We start from the raw sequence: 16108 nt of genomic DNA, 5'->3' as shown, positions 1-16108 counted from the left end.
GGGTTCTCAGCAGACTGGTCAAACTCAATGTGTTTCTTCTTGCATCTCATTTTTTTCCTACATGGAAATCCTGTTATAGCCCACAGGTTTGCTCTCCTTGCCCTGGACATGGTTCACATTTTCTCACTTCAGTTGTTGTCATTGTTAAGTACCATTGAGTCAGTTCTGACTCATAGTGACCCTATGCACAACAGAACAAAACCCTGCCTGGTCCTGTGCCATCCTTACAATCATTGTTATGCTTGAGCCCATTCTTGCAGCCACTGTGTCAACCCACCTCGTTGAGAGCCTTCCTCTTTTCATCTGAGCCTATGCTTTACCAAGCATGATGTCCTTCTCTAAGGACTGATCCCTCCTGACAATATATCCAAAGTATGTAAGACACAGTCTCGCCCTCTTTGCTTCTAAGGAGCATGCTGATTGTACTTCTTCCAAGACAGATTTGTTTGCTCTTTTGGCAGTCCATGGAATTTTCAATATTCTTCACTAACACCACAATTCAAAGGTGTCAGTTCTTCTTTGGTCTTCCTTATTCGTTGTCCAGCTTTCACATGCATATGATGAGATTGAAAATACCATGGCCTCTTTAAAGTGTTGAAGAGATTCTTTGCAGCAGATTTACCCAGTGCAATGCATCTTTTGATTTCTTGATTTCCAGTACTGCTATAACAGAAATACCACAAGTGGATGGCTTTAACAAAGAGAAATTTATTCTGTCACAGTCTAGTAGGTTACAAGACCAAATTCAGAGTGTCAGGTCCAGGGGGAGCCTTTTTTTCCTCTCTTTATTGGCTCTGGAGGAAGGTCTTTGTCCCCAATCTTCCCCTGGTCGAAGAGCTTCTCAGGCGTGGGGACTCTGGGTCCAAAGGACGCACTCTGTTCCAGGTACTGCCTTCTTGGTTGTATAAGGTCCCCATTCTCTGCTTGCTTCTCTTTCCTTTTACTTCTTAAGAGACAAAAGGTGGTGCAGACCACGCCACAGGGAAACTCCCTTTACATTGGATCAGGGATGTGACCTGTGTAAAGGTGGCATTACAATCTCACCCTAATCCTCTTTAACATAAAACTACAATCACATAATGGAAGACAAACATAGAATACTGGGAATCATGGCCTAATCAAGTTGACACATATTTTTGGGGGAACACAATTCAATTCATGACAGGTGTTGATTGTGAATCCTAGTAAAATGAAATCCTTGACAAATTCAATCTTTTCCCCATTTATCATTATGTTGCTTATTGGTCGGGTTATGAGGATTTTTGTTTTCTTTATGTTGAGGTGTAATCCACATTGAAGGCTGTGGTCTTTGATCTTCATTATTAAGTGTTTCAAGCCCTCTTCACTTTCAGCAAGCAAGGTTATGTTGTCTGCATAACATAGGTTGTTAATGAGTCTTTGTCCAGTCCTAATGCCTTGTTCTTCTTCATATAGTTCAGCTTCTCAAATTATTTGCTCAGCATACAGATTGAATAGGTATGGTGAAAGGATACAACCCTGATGCACACCTTTCCTGACTTTAAACTAATCAGTATCCCCTTGTTCCGTCCAAACAACTGCCTCTTGATCTATGTACAGGTTCCTCATGGTACAATTCAGTGTTCTGAAATTCCCATTCTTCCCAATGTTATTCATAACTTGTTATGATCCACATAGTCGAATGCCTTTGCATAGTCAGCGAAACACAGTTAAACACCCTTCTGGTATTCTCTGCTTTCAGCCAGGATCCATCTGACATCAGCAATGATATCCCAGGTTCCACATCCTCTCCTGAATCCAGCCCAAATTTCTGGCAGTTCCCCGTCGATATACTTCTGCAGCCGTTTTTGAATGATCTTCAGCAAAATTTTGCTTGTGAGTGATATTAATGATACTGTTGGATAATGTCCACATTTGGTTGGATCACCTTTCTTGGGAATAGGCATAAATATGAGTCTCTTCCAGTTGGTTGGCCAGGAAGCTGTCTTCCATATTTCTTGACACAGACCAGTGAGCACTTCCAGTGCTGCATCTGTTCATTGAAACATCTCAGCTGATAATTCCGTTAATTCCTGAAGCATTGTTTTTCCCCAGTGCATTCAGTGCAGCTTGGATTTCTTTCTTCAGTACCATCAGTTCCTGATCAGATGCTACCTCTTGAAGTGGTTGAACATTGACTAATTCTTTTTGGTATAATTACTCTGTGTATTCCTTCCATCTTCTTTTGATGCTTCCTGCGTCATTTAGTATTTTTCCTATAGAATCCTACAATATTGCAACTCGAGGCTTGAATTTTTTCTTCAGTTCTTTCAGCTTGTTCTTCCCTTTTGGTTTTCTATCTCCAGCTCTTTGCACATGTCATTATAATACTTTACTTTGTCTTCTTGAGCTGCCCTTTGAAATCTTCTGTTCAATTCTTTTACTTCATCATTTCTTCCTTTTGCTTTAGCTGCTCGACTTTCGAGAGCAAGTTTCAGAGTCACTTCTGACATCCATCTTGGTCTTTTCTTTCTTTCCTGTCTTTTCAATGACTTCTTGCTTTCTTCGCATATGATGTCCTTGATGTCATTCACAACCCGTCTGGTCTTCAGTCATTAGTGTTCAACACGTCAAATCTGTTCTTGAGGTGATCTCTAAATTCAAGTGGGATATATTCAGGGTCATATTTTGCCTCTTGTGGACTTGCTCTGATGTTCTCCAGTTTTAACTTGAATTTGCATATGAATAATTGATGGCTGGTTCCACAGTCAGCCCCTGGCCTGTTCTGACTGATAATATTGAGCTTTTCCATCACCTCTTTCCACAGATGTAGTTGATTTGATCCCTGTGTGTTCCATGTAGAGAGATCCATGTGTATAGTTGCCGTTTATGTTGGTGAAAAAATGGTATTTGCAATGAAAGAAGTTGTTGGTCTTGCAAAATTATGTCATCCAATCTCTAGCATTATTTCTATCACCAGGGCCATATTTTCCATAAACATCAATATCCTAGGCATTAGTGAGCTGAAATGGACTGGTATTGGCCATTTTGAATCAGACAATTGTATAGTCTACTATGCAGGGAATGACAGCTTGAAGAGGAATGGTGTTGCATTTATCGTCAAAAAGAACATTTCAAGTTCTATCCTGAAGTACAATGCTCTCAGTGATAGGATAATATCCATACGCCTACAAGGAAGACCAATTAATGTGACTATTATTCAAATTTACACACCAACCACTAAGGCCAAAGGTGAAGAAATTGAAGATTTTTACTAGCTTCTGCAGCCTGAAATTGATCGAACGCGCAATCAGGATGCCTCAATAATTACTGGTGATTGGAATGCGAAAGTTGGAAACAAAGAAGAAGGATGTGGTAGTTGGAAAATATGGCCTCATTTCAGCATCTTTGCTTATTTCAATTGAGGAAGAGCATTCCAAAAACTAAGCCTCTTGACGTGCCTGAAATTTCTAGCTAAGGTTCAGGACGAATCCCTCCTTGCTATAAGTGACTCCGTTTGTAGTTTTAAATTGTAGTTTCTGTCTTTGGTAAAAATTTACCTTTGACTCAGAATCAAGTATTTCTACAGAAAAATGTGGTTTTACCTACCCTGCTCTGTTAACGGAGAGTCCTGGAAATTATATATAAACTAATGGGATTTTCCTACTGCTACTAATCCAAAATTGTAAGGACTGTCTAACCTACGGAAAGACTCAAACTTAAATACCAACAACCTGGAAATCAGAAGTAGATGGCATCTGGAGTGAACAGCTCTTCCCAAGACTCCTGGACCACACCTGTATAACACACAGCTCCTAAACAAGCTGAATTTTACTTAAATATGCTCTGCCGTTGCTTTTTCCCATGCAGACAATCAATATTTTTTGATTTGCTTCATACTCTTGATCATTTCTCTTTAAGTGCCTTATCACATCATTTTGATATTATCTTACTGTATCCTACTTATTATTTTAATGTTATGAAGTTCCTTTTAAGTTTTCAGCTAGTTGCCCAATGACATCAAATCTTGGGCCAACTCTTGCAAAAACTAGGCTAATTATACTCCTTTTTGTTATTTTCTTTTGCCCAATCAAATGTTTCTTCTATTGCATCATCTGGCTCAGTACCTGAGCATTCACCCCCACTCATAAACAACATACCATGTACTTTGAAGAAATAGTAGAAACTACTATAGACTCACCCATTTCCTAACTTGAGTCAGGCTTACCAGATAATAGCCTGGCCCCACATCCCAAAACAAGTTAAATTTTCCTCTGATTTTTAAAAATATTATCCAAAAGGCATTAGCTCTTGGCTATGCTCTGTAACTCTTTATAAAAACAATAAACAATAAACCCAGTCAGCTTTATTGTTTATTGTTTTTATAAAGTGTTTACTCAAAGGAATACCACCTTACTCCTTAAATAGAGGTCTCCAGTTTGTCAAGTTGTTCCTTCTCATTTGGCCTTGCTCTGTTCATGTCCTCATAATAACAAGCTCACTGAAGCAAAGTACTTAAACCATAGCACAGTGATGATTAAACCATCCCCAACTGCCATCTCTTATGCATAGGGCCTGAGATTTTAAAAGCTTGTAAATGACCAGCAGCCATCTACTCTTACACTAAAACCCTTGCAGAATAAGGATTACTACTTTGTGACCAAAACCTAATAAGATGGATCTGAAAATCAACTAACTCTGAAGTTGAGGCTCCTAGATTCAGCAAGGTGAAGAATTAACAAAGTCCATGCTGAAGAGAGTATTCTTAAGTGTTATCATCAAATTCCCAGAGTAATTCTTGATCAAAAGAGGGGAGTGAGGAACAGCATTTCAAAAACTAAGGCCCTTGAAATGACTGGAATTTCTGGCTATAAAGGTTTAAGCCAAATCTCTCCTTGCCATAAGTAATTCCATTTGCATTTTTAAATTGTAGCGCTTGTCTTCAGTAAAAATTTCCATTTGACCCAGAAGCAAGTAGCTCTACAGAAAAGTAAGGTTTCACCTACCTTACTCTGCTAAAGGAAGAGCTTGTGTTTAGAAATAGCCACAAAAAGTGATAACTCAGACTGTACAGATGTTAGACATTGTGTTAAACATGTGACCTTAGTGGCTAAGCCATATCCTTAGGTACCCCCCACCCCGAGAAATGTTTTTCTGACCTTTTTACAATGTTCTGTATAACTATATTTAAAAAGTTCCAGGAAACTCATGGTCAGCCAAATACTGTAACCTGGAGCCACCTTTACAAAGGAGGCCAACTCCTGCAAAAGTGGTCAACGAAGACCCTGCCACCTGCAACTTTGTAAATGTTAATCGATCAGAAATACCCCAGCTGTACCCCCCACTTACTTGTGTGTTTTTTTTTTTTTCCTGCATAAGCGTCTGTAATGTTGCACCACCCCGGGGCACTTTGTCAAGGGCTTCTTGACTCTATGTTTCCTCTTTTGCAAAATGCCATTTTTGCCTTGATAAAATTCTTATTTTTACTTTTAAACAGACTTGCAGTTTTTTCACTACAACAAAATCTAAATTTTTAAGGTCTTGCTTAAATCCTCTTTTTTTGCATGAAGCTTTTTCAGAGAAATATCTTTTGTTATATCATTAATTATTTTCTATTTCATCCCTTTGGTAATTATTTATGTTTTATAACATAACATAACATAACATCTATATTACTATTTATTATGTTGTATCTCTCATCTCATTGTCTAGTTCAGGGATGCCCACCTTGTCTTCTCAATTAGATATTGGGCACTGTGAGAACAAAATGGCCTTCTTATTTTTCTTGGCAGTGATGCTGGGCAGTGCTGCTCAGATATACCCAATAAGCCTACTTAGGACAAGTGTTGTTATGAGCAGTTTTCATGGTTATGGATCCTTTTTAAAGGCAGATTCTGCCTCTAAGAGTCATTTAAAACTTCTCTGAAGGAAAATTTTGCAGATGTCATACTGTACCTTGACGACTTTCAAAATGCCTTCATTAGTTTGTGGGTCTGTTTGAATATCGAACCAATTTCCATAATTTCCAGAGAGAATTAAGTATTCTGCCAACCAATTATCAGTGCCTTCTTCATCCAGATCAATTGCTTGCAATCGTATCAGTTCTGAATTTAAACAATTTTCTTCAATACTTGCTGAGTACTGAAATGACATAGATAATTTTATGATCAATGAATTTGCAAAAGAGGAAAGATACTTTTAATACATAGTTATTATTTAAATTACCAAAAACAAACTATGTCTATGATTTTTATGCTGTTATTAAATACCATACGTTTAGTAAGAAGTATAAGAAAAAAATTCTTTTAAGGTAATAACACTCATTTTCATGTGCTGTGTGTGAAATTGAGGTCAAAATTGGCATTTTGTTTCATTTCTTGGTTATTTTAAAATTTTCTTTAATTACCATCTCCTTTTAGATAAAAGGTTGGACTTTTTCTATAAAGAGGCAGATAGTAAGATATATTAGGCTTTCTAGGCCAGAGAGGCCCTGTCCCAGTTGTAACTCTTCAACTCTACTGCTATAGCAGGAAAATAGCCATAGGCAACAATGTAAGAAAATGAAAAGCAACCTGTAAAGAAATAAGCTTGACTGCAGTCCAACAAAACTTTTTTTTTTTTTTTTTAATTTTTTAAAATTTTACTAAAACAGGTGGCAGGCCTGATACGGCCTATGGTCAGCAGTTTGCTGACCCCCTGTTTTTATGCTTCTCTATGCCTAAAGATGAAAATGGAAGTTGAGAATGTTGCTGGAATTAATTTACCAAATTATCAGGCGTATAAAAATGCATCAATGTTGTTACATTATTCTTAGAGTTATATCAACAAATTTCCACAGATTTGTGAGTAGATCTGAAGTAGACAGTTCATGGTTTTCACAGAAAAGTTTTGTGTGGAATAATGGCTCAAAGACAAACAAGCAGTATTAAGGTATGCTACTATAAATAAGAAATTCCGAAGGTTTATACAGCAAAGCTGAATATTTCCATACCTGTAAAAGAATCAGGTCCAGAAACTAGCAGGAAAGCAAATTGACTATTTCCACTTATAAAAATGCATTATAGGAGAAGAACTTACTGAAGTTTTCTCTAAACTGGGGAAATTATCGTTGACGTCTAAAACCTTGATCCTACAGTCACACTCGGAAGATAGTCCGTCTGTAGCTCCATCTCGATCTGATCCCCTCACAAGTAGATTATACATACTGTGTTGCTTCATTAAGATAAAAGAGAGTTGTAAGACTTAGGTCTTGTCTTGAATAAAATATGGAACATTCTAATACTTTTATTTTGTATACACAACAAACAAAATCTGTGTAAATGGGCTTTTAATTTTCATTTAAAAATAACAGTTGCATTATTTTTCCTTCCCTCCTTCACATTGAGCTAAGGACATACATGGGTCATTTCATTCTCAGCTTTTCAAAATTGGGTCCTTTACTTCTCATCATTCATTTGCAGAAGGTTTTACCTCTCTGTCAAGAAAGCTGGACATCGTGCGGACTTCTCCAGTGTGCCTGTTCAGAACGAACATTGGTGCACCTGCAGGCTCCTGAGAGATGATCTTGTAGGCAATTTTAGAATTCAGATGATCATCTTCATCTGCATCTGTGGCACTTAACTTTACTACCAGTGTGTCTAGAATGAAGACAGAGGTAGAGAATGTTTGGGGCTGTGTTAGAATTCATTCAGCAAATCAGGCATAGAAAGGAAGAATGTTCGGACTTCTCGCGAATTCTCTGTGTTCTAGTTTTCCATGAGAATACATTACCGTAACTTCCAGCTAAAAAAAAAATTAAAAAAAAAATAATTGTGGCTTGCTCTTTAAAAATGCATTACAATTTATGATGTGTTTGCATTCCTTAATCACTTAATCCTTGTATCCCTATGAAAGACATTATACAAGTATCATCCTCACATTCACATGGTGAATTAGTAGCAAAAAGTAGCGATTTTTAATATGTGAAAAAGAAAGTTCAACAGACTTTCTGTATCAACATAAAGCTGAAGAAACCAAATTTATCAGTTTGTTTTTGCCACAAAAAAATTTTTTTAAGTGCTTAAATAAGAAAGCTTAATAAAATTCAGTGTTGCGATTGTTTTTTGAACATCTGTATTCTTTATTGTCACTCATCCAGAAAGCTTTGGAGAATAACAACATTTTACCCAACAGCATAAATATATAATTATTGAAAAGAAGATTTGTCCATAGCAATATAGAAAAGTTCTTAATTACTTATAGAAACAAAACAAAACAAAAAAAGGGCAGCCTAGGCAAATCCCTAAGGACACCAATCTGCAGGACAAGTTTTCCAGAATTGACAGGTATCTGATATTCTTTTGCTTCCTAGCCAGGCTCCAAAGTGAAAAATCCCAGCACAGAGAACCAGGAACCAAAAAAAGAAAAAAACAAACTTGTTGCTGTTGAGTCAGTTCCTACTCATTGCGACCCTAGAGGACAGAGTAGAACTGCCCTGGAGGGTTTCCAAGAAGCAGCTGGTGGATTTGAACTGCTGACGTTTGGGTTAGTAGCCATAGCTCTTAGCCACTAAGCCAAGAAAGAAAGGGTATAACACAGAGAAGGAGTACAGTTCTACTTACTTGCATCACTGTTTTCTTCGATACTGGCTGTGTATACATTTTGTGTAAATACTGGTGGATTGTCATTTATGTCCATAACTTTGACTCTAAGCTCAAGAGGACTTTCTAAATCTTCACCTCGTGAATTCAGAGCCTGGCAGTAGATCTGTGGGAAATTAGAAAAAACTGTCTCTCAACCAAAGGGAAACAAGTAACATGCTTGAAAATATACAAGGGAGTGTTCAAGTTTCCTATGAACCCAACCATACTACAAAAAATCATTGCCATCCAGTCAATTCCGACTCATAGCAACCCTGTAAGACAGAGTAGAACTTCTCCATAGGGTTTCCAAGGAGTGCTTGGTGGATGGGAGCTGCCGACCTTTTGGTTAGCAGCTGAACTCTTAACCACTACGCCACCAGGGTTTCCAACTGTATTCCAGTCTGGAAATTTAAATATCATCAAGGCATTCAATGACATGCACGTGCAACACATCAGAGGTCCTAAAGTACAAACTCTTATGTTTTCACATTCTTTTCATTCCTTCAGCCCTTTATTTGGTTTCAGTCTACCATGTTTTATCAAAAATAAGCAATTGTTATGAGGTGATTTTTTTTTAAAAGGGAATAAAAATAATATGAACAAATTAAAACATACTGCTGTAACTTACCAAAAAAATTGGAGTTATCTCTCTGTCTACCACTGAAGTGATGTTAATTTCTCCAGTTCGAGGATTAATGGTGAACACTCCATAAGGTGGTCGATCAATTCCCACCCCAGAGATGCGATATGTAATCTTCTGGTTCACTTCACAGTCTGACCGAATCTATAAGGAAAATGGCTGAGATTGTAATCTGATTTAGAGCAGATCATGAACTTCAGAGTGTAGTGGAATGACTTGGTAGGAATGGACCTGGTAGCCAGGTGAACTTTAGATTGAAACCAGGCACCATGACTTAGTTCTGTGTGAACTTGGAAAATTCACTTAACTTCACCAAGCTCCAGTTTATAATGGTGATGATACCACCTATATGGTCATTATAAGTCAGAATCGACTGTACAGCAATGGGTTATCTCATAGACTTGCTGTGGGGGAATGTATGGGGTAACACGTATACAGCCCAGCCCGATTCCTGGCATATGCAACATACATACTTGATGCTAGATTTGTTATTATTAACACATTGTTCGATCCTTTGATTTTCTTTGCATAGAGAGAAAAAGTTTGACAAGAAATTATAGCCATTACTGTTTTTATAAAAAAGATCATGTCATACTAATAAGTACCATTGGTGGATAACTTAAGAAACCCAGAAAAGAAATACAGTGTTTAGAGGTATTGGTAATATTTTTATAAATTGAAACCCATTGTATTGCTCTACCAAATAGATTATATGACAAGTAGTCTGCCATATAGATTTTGTTTTAATAGTTTATATCCATTGTCCATACATTTAAACTAATACATTTCAAATTTTAAAATCTCACCTATATATCAAATATGAGAACATTTAGTAAGATACTAGGATTTGTTACTTGAGCATGCACATTTAAATAAAGACAGCTAAAAATCCAGCTGTCACTGTTGTTAGGTACCGTCCAGTAGATTCCAACTCCTAGGGATCTCATGTGACAGAGTAGAACTGCCCCATAGGGTCCTCTAGGCTGTAATCTTTACAGGAGCAGGTCGCCAGGTCTTTCTCCTGTGGAGCTTCTGGGTGGGTTCAAACTGCCAACTTTTCTATTAGCAGCCGAGTGCTTAACTGCTGTGCCACCAGGGCTCCTAAACTTCATTCTAATTGAAAGATCATTTTAATATAGACAAAAGCCCAGGAAACCGCCCCAAATAAATATTAAAAATAGAATAAGCAATATAAGTGGGATAACATAAAGCTGTAACCTTGAGTTGACTGGAAACAGTAGCAATTTAAAAAAATTCAAAATATTTGAAACCTTCTGAGAGAGAATAAATCTGTGTTCTTGGGCTGAGATCAAATCTGTAACTTCATTGCTGATACTACATTTCTTTTATTGTGGTAAATACAAATGTAACAAAGTATTTGGGACTTCAACAATCTCCACATGTACAGTTCAGTGACATTAATTATGTTCATCATGTTGTTTAATCATCACCTTTGTTACCAAATTATTAATACTTACTGTATTTTTAAGTTATAAGGAAGGAAATCTAGTAGATCACACTCGTATGGAAAAAGACGCTGCTGCTATCACTAGTGATCCAAAGCCAAGGCACCCTGAAAGAGCTGGTGGAGCTGGAAATGTGGATCTCAAACTTCATGGATCAGTTTATTACACATTCTTCCCTTAACTCTGCTTGTGCCCTGGTGGCACGGTGGTTAAGAGCTGAGCTGCTAACCCAAAGGTCAGCAGTTTGACTCCACCAGCTGCTCCTTGGAAACCGTATGGGACAGTTGTACTTTGTCCTATAGGGTCACTATGAGTTGACAGCAATGGGTTTGGTTTTGGTTTTCTTTATTAGTGGCAATTATTTGTAAAGACCTTTTAAAACTTTCCTACTTTTTGGTTGTAGGCATTTAGTGGGAACTTTGGTCATCATCTTTACTTTCTTGGAATGAATTAATTAAATGTCAGGAAGCCTTGACTTTCCAGAGAAATAGTCTGCAGATATCACTACATGCATAAATTTCCTATAACATGCATGTGATGATGAGTAGAACTGAAATAGATGGACAAAGCAAAGTTGTGTTAGAGATCCATGTCTCTCTGTTCCAGGATCGATTGCCAAGGACCCTCCCCTCTGTAGCTGCTCCCAGAACATGACAATCAAACCAGTGCCTCAGCAATGTGACCAATGACTGCATGCAACTCGGCTTTCTAAATCACCATAGAGTAGTGAAGGCTGCAAATCCTTGACATGTTGGAGGGCTTTACTCTCCTGCAAAAGCATTTGTTATCAGCACAGGATACTCTCTCTTGCTTGTTTCATCACTTACTCTGGCAATCGGATTCCTCTTTGAGTTGTCTTCTCCTTCTCTACAGGCTGCAGCAAACTTGATCCACTCCCGCTTTTGTCTTCTGACAGTCTGCCATTTTGTAGTGCCATTTTCCATGTCTAATTCTTTCACCTTAAGAAAAAGTGGTTCAAATTTCTTACAGTCTTAGAAAAATTTTACTTATAGTAGATAATCCTATTAATTTAACATTGTAAGAAGTGTCCAGAAGGAACAATGGCTTTGAACTTGAGCAAAGAAACTTTTTACTAATCCACAACTGAAGGTAGATACAGCTTGGTCACTCCCAACTAGCTACTTCTTTTGGAATTGTCTCCTTTCTATCTGATTCTAGTGAGACAAATTTCATTAGCTGTATGTAGAACTCATAATGTGTTTTCCTGTAGAATTTGTTGTATTCTTTTTTAAAGGTATCTTCACCTGATAGAGGCCTTGCCTACCTTACCTGTCATGAGCTCTGACTAGACTTTACAGTCTCCAGAGTTTAAAATATTGCTGGTGTTCCGTGTGAGTGTATTCTGTACAAAACAAAAGTTGTGTTGGTGAGTTGTGCTCACCTAAAAGTGGGAAGGGATTTTGCTCTTCTGTTGATAAGGACACACTGAGGCTAAGCACCCAAATGTATTATTACAGGATGAGAAGAATATTATTAACTGACTTGATGATAGCTGCAATAATCCCACAAACATCAATTAGGCTTCTCAATGTTGAACATTTGTATCTCTGCTGTCTATATGTTTTTTCCATTGTTGGTTTATGCTGCTATTTTTGGTGGAAGTTTAGGAAATTTTCACTATTAAAGAGTTTAGAAATGTTACTACATGTATAGACGTGTGTGTGTGTGTGTGTGTGTTTGTAGGTGTTGATGTATTTATCAAGTACATCAACAAACTTATTTAAACTAAGCCTTCATTGAACTGCCACTTTGGCAGAAGCAGATGTTCCTTGTGAATGGAGCCTATCCTTTCAAGAACCAAAGCATTTATATTTTGCCTCTTTTTGATATGTTTCTGAAAGGTACCACACATTCCCTACTTTTGTCGATTATAATAGTAATTTTATTTTTTCCAAATGATTTAAGACCATCGTAATGAAGATTTCACTACTATCATAAAATTAAGCCCTGACAGAGATACAGAGGACAGTAGGTTTATTTTCTGATCCCACTCAGACTGGAACCAGATTCTCTGTTCTATTTAGCTATGACTACATGTTTTTTAATTTTGCATCTTTTTCTCAAGGATAGATCATCAATTGTCTTTCTTGCTACTGTAAGAAATCCTCTTCCTTTCCATTGTAAACCTTTACCTTGCTTCTTTTGCTTTTCTATAGGTTGGGAAGCATGTAAGTAAACTGCTAGGATAGTTTGCTAAGTAGGAGTTACTAAGACATTGAGCTGTGACAAACTATGCTATAAAAGCATGGGAATTTGGGGGTATGGGTTTTACTATTGCTATTTTACTTCGGTGGAGGTCATTTCTCTTACATTTATCTAGATGACTATGGTTACAAAAATTCTGATTCTTGATACATGATGAATTACAAAATTAACTTTTAATTTTTAAATTGAGAAAGTCGTTTATTATACATTACCTCAACAATAAATTCACTGTTTACTTCCACCACCACCTGTTATAGAAAGCACAACATCAGCATACATTTGCATAATTCAAAGGGAGCAATGTGCAAACATTGACAATGTTATTTATTCATTTCTTAAATGCACATTTTGCTAATTTTATAGAAAATATGTGGGTAATAAAAAATTAATAATACAGACATTTGCCCTACAGATGCTTTTAAACTGTTACAGAAGATGGACACACAATTCTAGAGCAAGGCAGGCTGGGATAAATACTAAAACAGAGGCATCAATGGATTCAATGGAAGGAAAGAGCAGACAATTCGAACAACCAAAGTTAATTTTGGGAGGCCTCCTAAGAGAGTAGGGATTTGGGAGGACTCTATAGGACGAGTCTGTTTTCATAGAAGGAATTGCTACAGAAGGAAATTCCAGCCAGAATAAAGCATGAATACAGGTGTAAGTTTCAGAAGATATATCAGGAGTAGTAAATAATCACATTACCTGGAAGGTAGAGGAAATAGTGAGGAACCATGGAGAGAAAGTTTGGAATGTCAGATCATGAAGTGCCTTGTATATGAGGCTAAGAAGTTTGGACTTTATTGGGTAGACTTGGTGTGTCAGATACATTGTTTTTTAAACCTGTCATTGATATGAAGGAAAGATTACAAGGGAAGAGCACTCAAAGTTGAGAAACTTAGGAATTTGCAATTGCTTAGGTAAGACATTGTTGGAACCTGAACATGGGTTCCGAAGTGGCCCTGGAAAAAGAAAACGGAGACATTACAAACGAATTGATACGCCATATGGATGGTAGGAGGAGCCCTGATGACTCCTGGTGCAGTGGTTAAGAGCTTGGCCGCTAACCAAAAGGGCAGCGGTTTGAGTCCAACAGCAGCTTCTTAGAAACCCTATGGAGCAGTTCTACTCTGTCCCATAGGGTTGCTATGGGTTGGAACCGACTTGATGGCAATGGGTTTTAGGATACAAGAGGAGAAAAAACGAGATGAATCTGGAGATTCAAGCTCGGCTTTCTGGGAGACTGGAAGGTCTATCAATGGAATAATGATGACTTAAGTTTGTTTTACTTCAAATGTGCTTCTAAAATTTGGGATAGATATAAAAGCTGAAGAGGTGGAATTTATCCAAACAGGACAGCTATTTGAAGTAGAAGGAAATGGCGATAGTAAATGTTAAAATTTAAGAAGAGAAATTAAAAGGCTAGAACACAGAAACTTGTGGAAAATGCATACATTTAGGTAGGGTAGAGAAGGCATCTAAAAGCAAGGGCTCTGATAGACTGAGATTATAGAGAGGCGGAGGGACCAGGGCTATGGGTGCAGAGCAGATTCTGTCAGTGGGAGAAGGGTAAGAAGTGGGGAAAGGGTAAGAAACGGAGGTGGTGGTAGTGGTGGTGGTAATTGTAGCTGTAGTGGTAGTTGTGGCAGAGGTTGGTAATCAAGCTGAGTTCAGAAAGAAGAAGAGATTAGGTAAGGTGATGGCCAGAAAGGAGACAGAATGAGTGGAGTATAGTGGTAAGAAGTGTGATAAAGAGGGAAGCTTTAATTGTTTAAGTGTAGTAGCCAGATCAAGGAGAATGGGAACTGAGAAGATCCTGGCGTCTTAAAGCAGGCAGCCATTGTTAACTTCTGTGAGTGGCATAAGCCAAATTACAGGAGTCAAATAACGTATTGTTTTTGAAGAAGCAGAAATAGTTATCTTGGATTACAATTTCAACAAGCTAGGAGGTAAAAGGAATGTGAGAGCTATGATGGGATCAGCAGCCCTGGTGGCGCAGTCGTTAAGCTCTTGGCCACTAACAGAAACATTGGCAGTTGGAACCCACCATCTGCTCTGCGAGAGAAAGATGTGACTGTCTGCGTCCAGCCTTGGAAACCCTATGGGGCAGTCTTACTCTGTCTTGTACGGTGGCTCTGAGTCAGAGTCAACTCTACAGCAGTGGGTATGATACAGATCAAGGGGTTAACTGTATCAAGGCATATTTCCTTAGGTTGAGAAACCACGTCAAATAATCAATTTACAAGTGGAGGAAAGAGGGTTTATGAAGAAAAAGAGACAGAGGAAGACGAAGGGAAAAAGGGAGGGCAGAAAGAGGAAAAAAAAACATAATTAAAGAAAAATATGTTTAAGAGAAATCAGGAATGGCTGAATCAAAAGCATAGGTAAAAGAAAAAGAGTGAGACCTGATAATGAAGAAGATTGTTTCTTGTTCTGCACAGGAGCAGGTTGTTCACAAGAATCTCCTTCTCCTCATCTTCAGCTTTGCACATTTCTTTTTTCCCCTTTTCACCTCTCTTCCTCTGCTCTCTGTCTTTGTTATTCTCTTCCACTTGTTCCACTCTCCCCTTCCCCCACTTTGCCTTAGGTCTGTCAGAGAATTCTAGGTAGCGTCATTATGTTGCTCACCCACCCACGACCTGTGAGGACAAGCGTAGCTGCAGAACCTCACAGCTATAATCAACCCAATAACCTGATTTTAACTTGAAAGCAGTGATAGTGAGTCCTAGCTGGGGTTTCAGAGAAAGTGGCAGGTAATTTCCACTCTTTAGTGGGATGCGTTCTCATCCTGATTTCTGCCTGTTTATAGGAAGTCTGCAAGGTTATTATTACATTTACACAGTGTTAAAACTGCAACTTGAAAGTTGACCTAAATCACCATTCTCCTGATCATTTTGTTGATCCAGCACCTGGAGCTTCTCTTGCCTCATCTTTGATTCACCTGATGTTATTTTACTCATCTGCTATGATTTTGCTTGTGCTTTGGCCTCATGTACTGGTGGCCCTGGTTCTGGATAAATACAAAGGCTTGTCTTGGTTATACTCCTAATACTCTCTTATAAAAAATAGAGGCCTTCAAAAGGTTTTGCTCATGTAACCCTGAAAAAAATTTTTTGGAAAAACTGTACTTCCTCCATTTTCTTATAGCGATATCTTAAAAATGTCATCATAAATATAAGTAGGTACAGAGGATGAAA

The 16108-nt window shown here is 37.9% G+C and overlaps 1 protein-coding gene across 1 annotated transcript in view; it reads right to left on the bottom strand.

Moving 5' to 3' along the window:
- DSG4 (desmoglein 4) overlaps nucleotides 1–15841 on the bottom strand; it is a 34900-nt gene extending 19059 nt beyond the window's left edge. The window contains exons 1-9 of the mRNA XM_049901345.1: nucleotides 15790–15841; nucleotides 13782–13873; nucleotides 13124–13159; nucleotides 11513–11644; nucleotides 9208–9363; nucleotides 8559–8703; nucleotides 7429–7595; nucleotides 7036–7170; nucleotides 5914–6099 (exon numbers count right to left, since the gene is read on the bottom strand). Coding sequence (XP_049757302.1) covers nucleotides 5914–6099; nucleotides 7036–7170; nucleotides 7429–7595; nucleotides 8559–8703; nucleotides 9208–9363; nucleotides 11513–11644; nucleotides 13124–13159; nucleotides 13782–13873; nucleotides 15790–15841 — 1101 coding nt within the window. The remainder of the gene's footprint in view (nucleotides 1–5913; nucleotides 6100–7035; nucleotides 7171–7428; nucleotides 7596–8558; nucleotides 8704–9207; nucleotides 9364–11512; nucleotides 11645–13123; nucleotides 13160–13781; nucleotides 13874–15789) is intronic.
- Between the last annotated feature and the right edge of the window lie 267 nt (nucleotides 15842–16108).

Source organism: Elephas maximus, chromosome 11 (genome assembly GCF_024166365.1).
Source record: "Elephas maximus indicus isolate mEleMax1 chromosome 11, mEleMax1 primary haplotype, whole genome shotgun sequence".
Classification (NCBI taxonomy): domain Eukaryota; kingdom Metazoa; phylum Chordata; class Mammalia; order Proboscidea; family Elephantidae; genus Elephas; species Elephas maximus.
The sequence above is the reverse complement of the archived record's forward strand: the minus strand, read 5'-3'. Positions and strand labels throughout refer to the sequence as shown.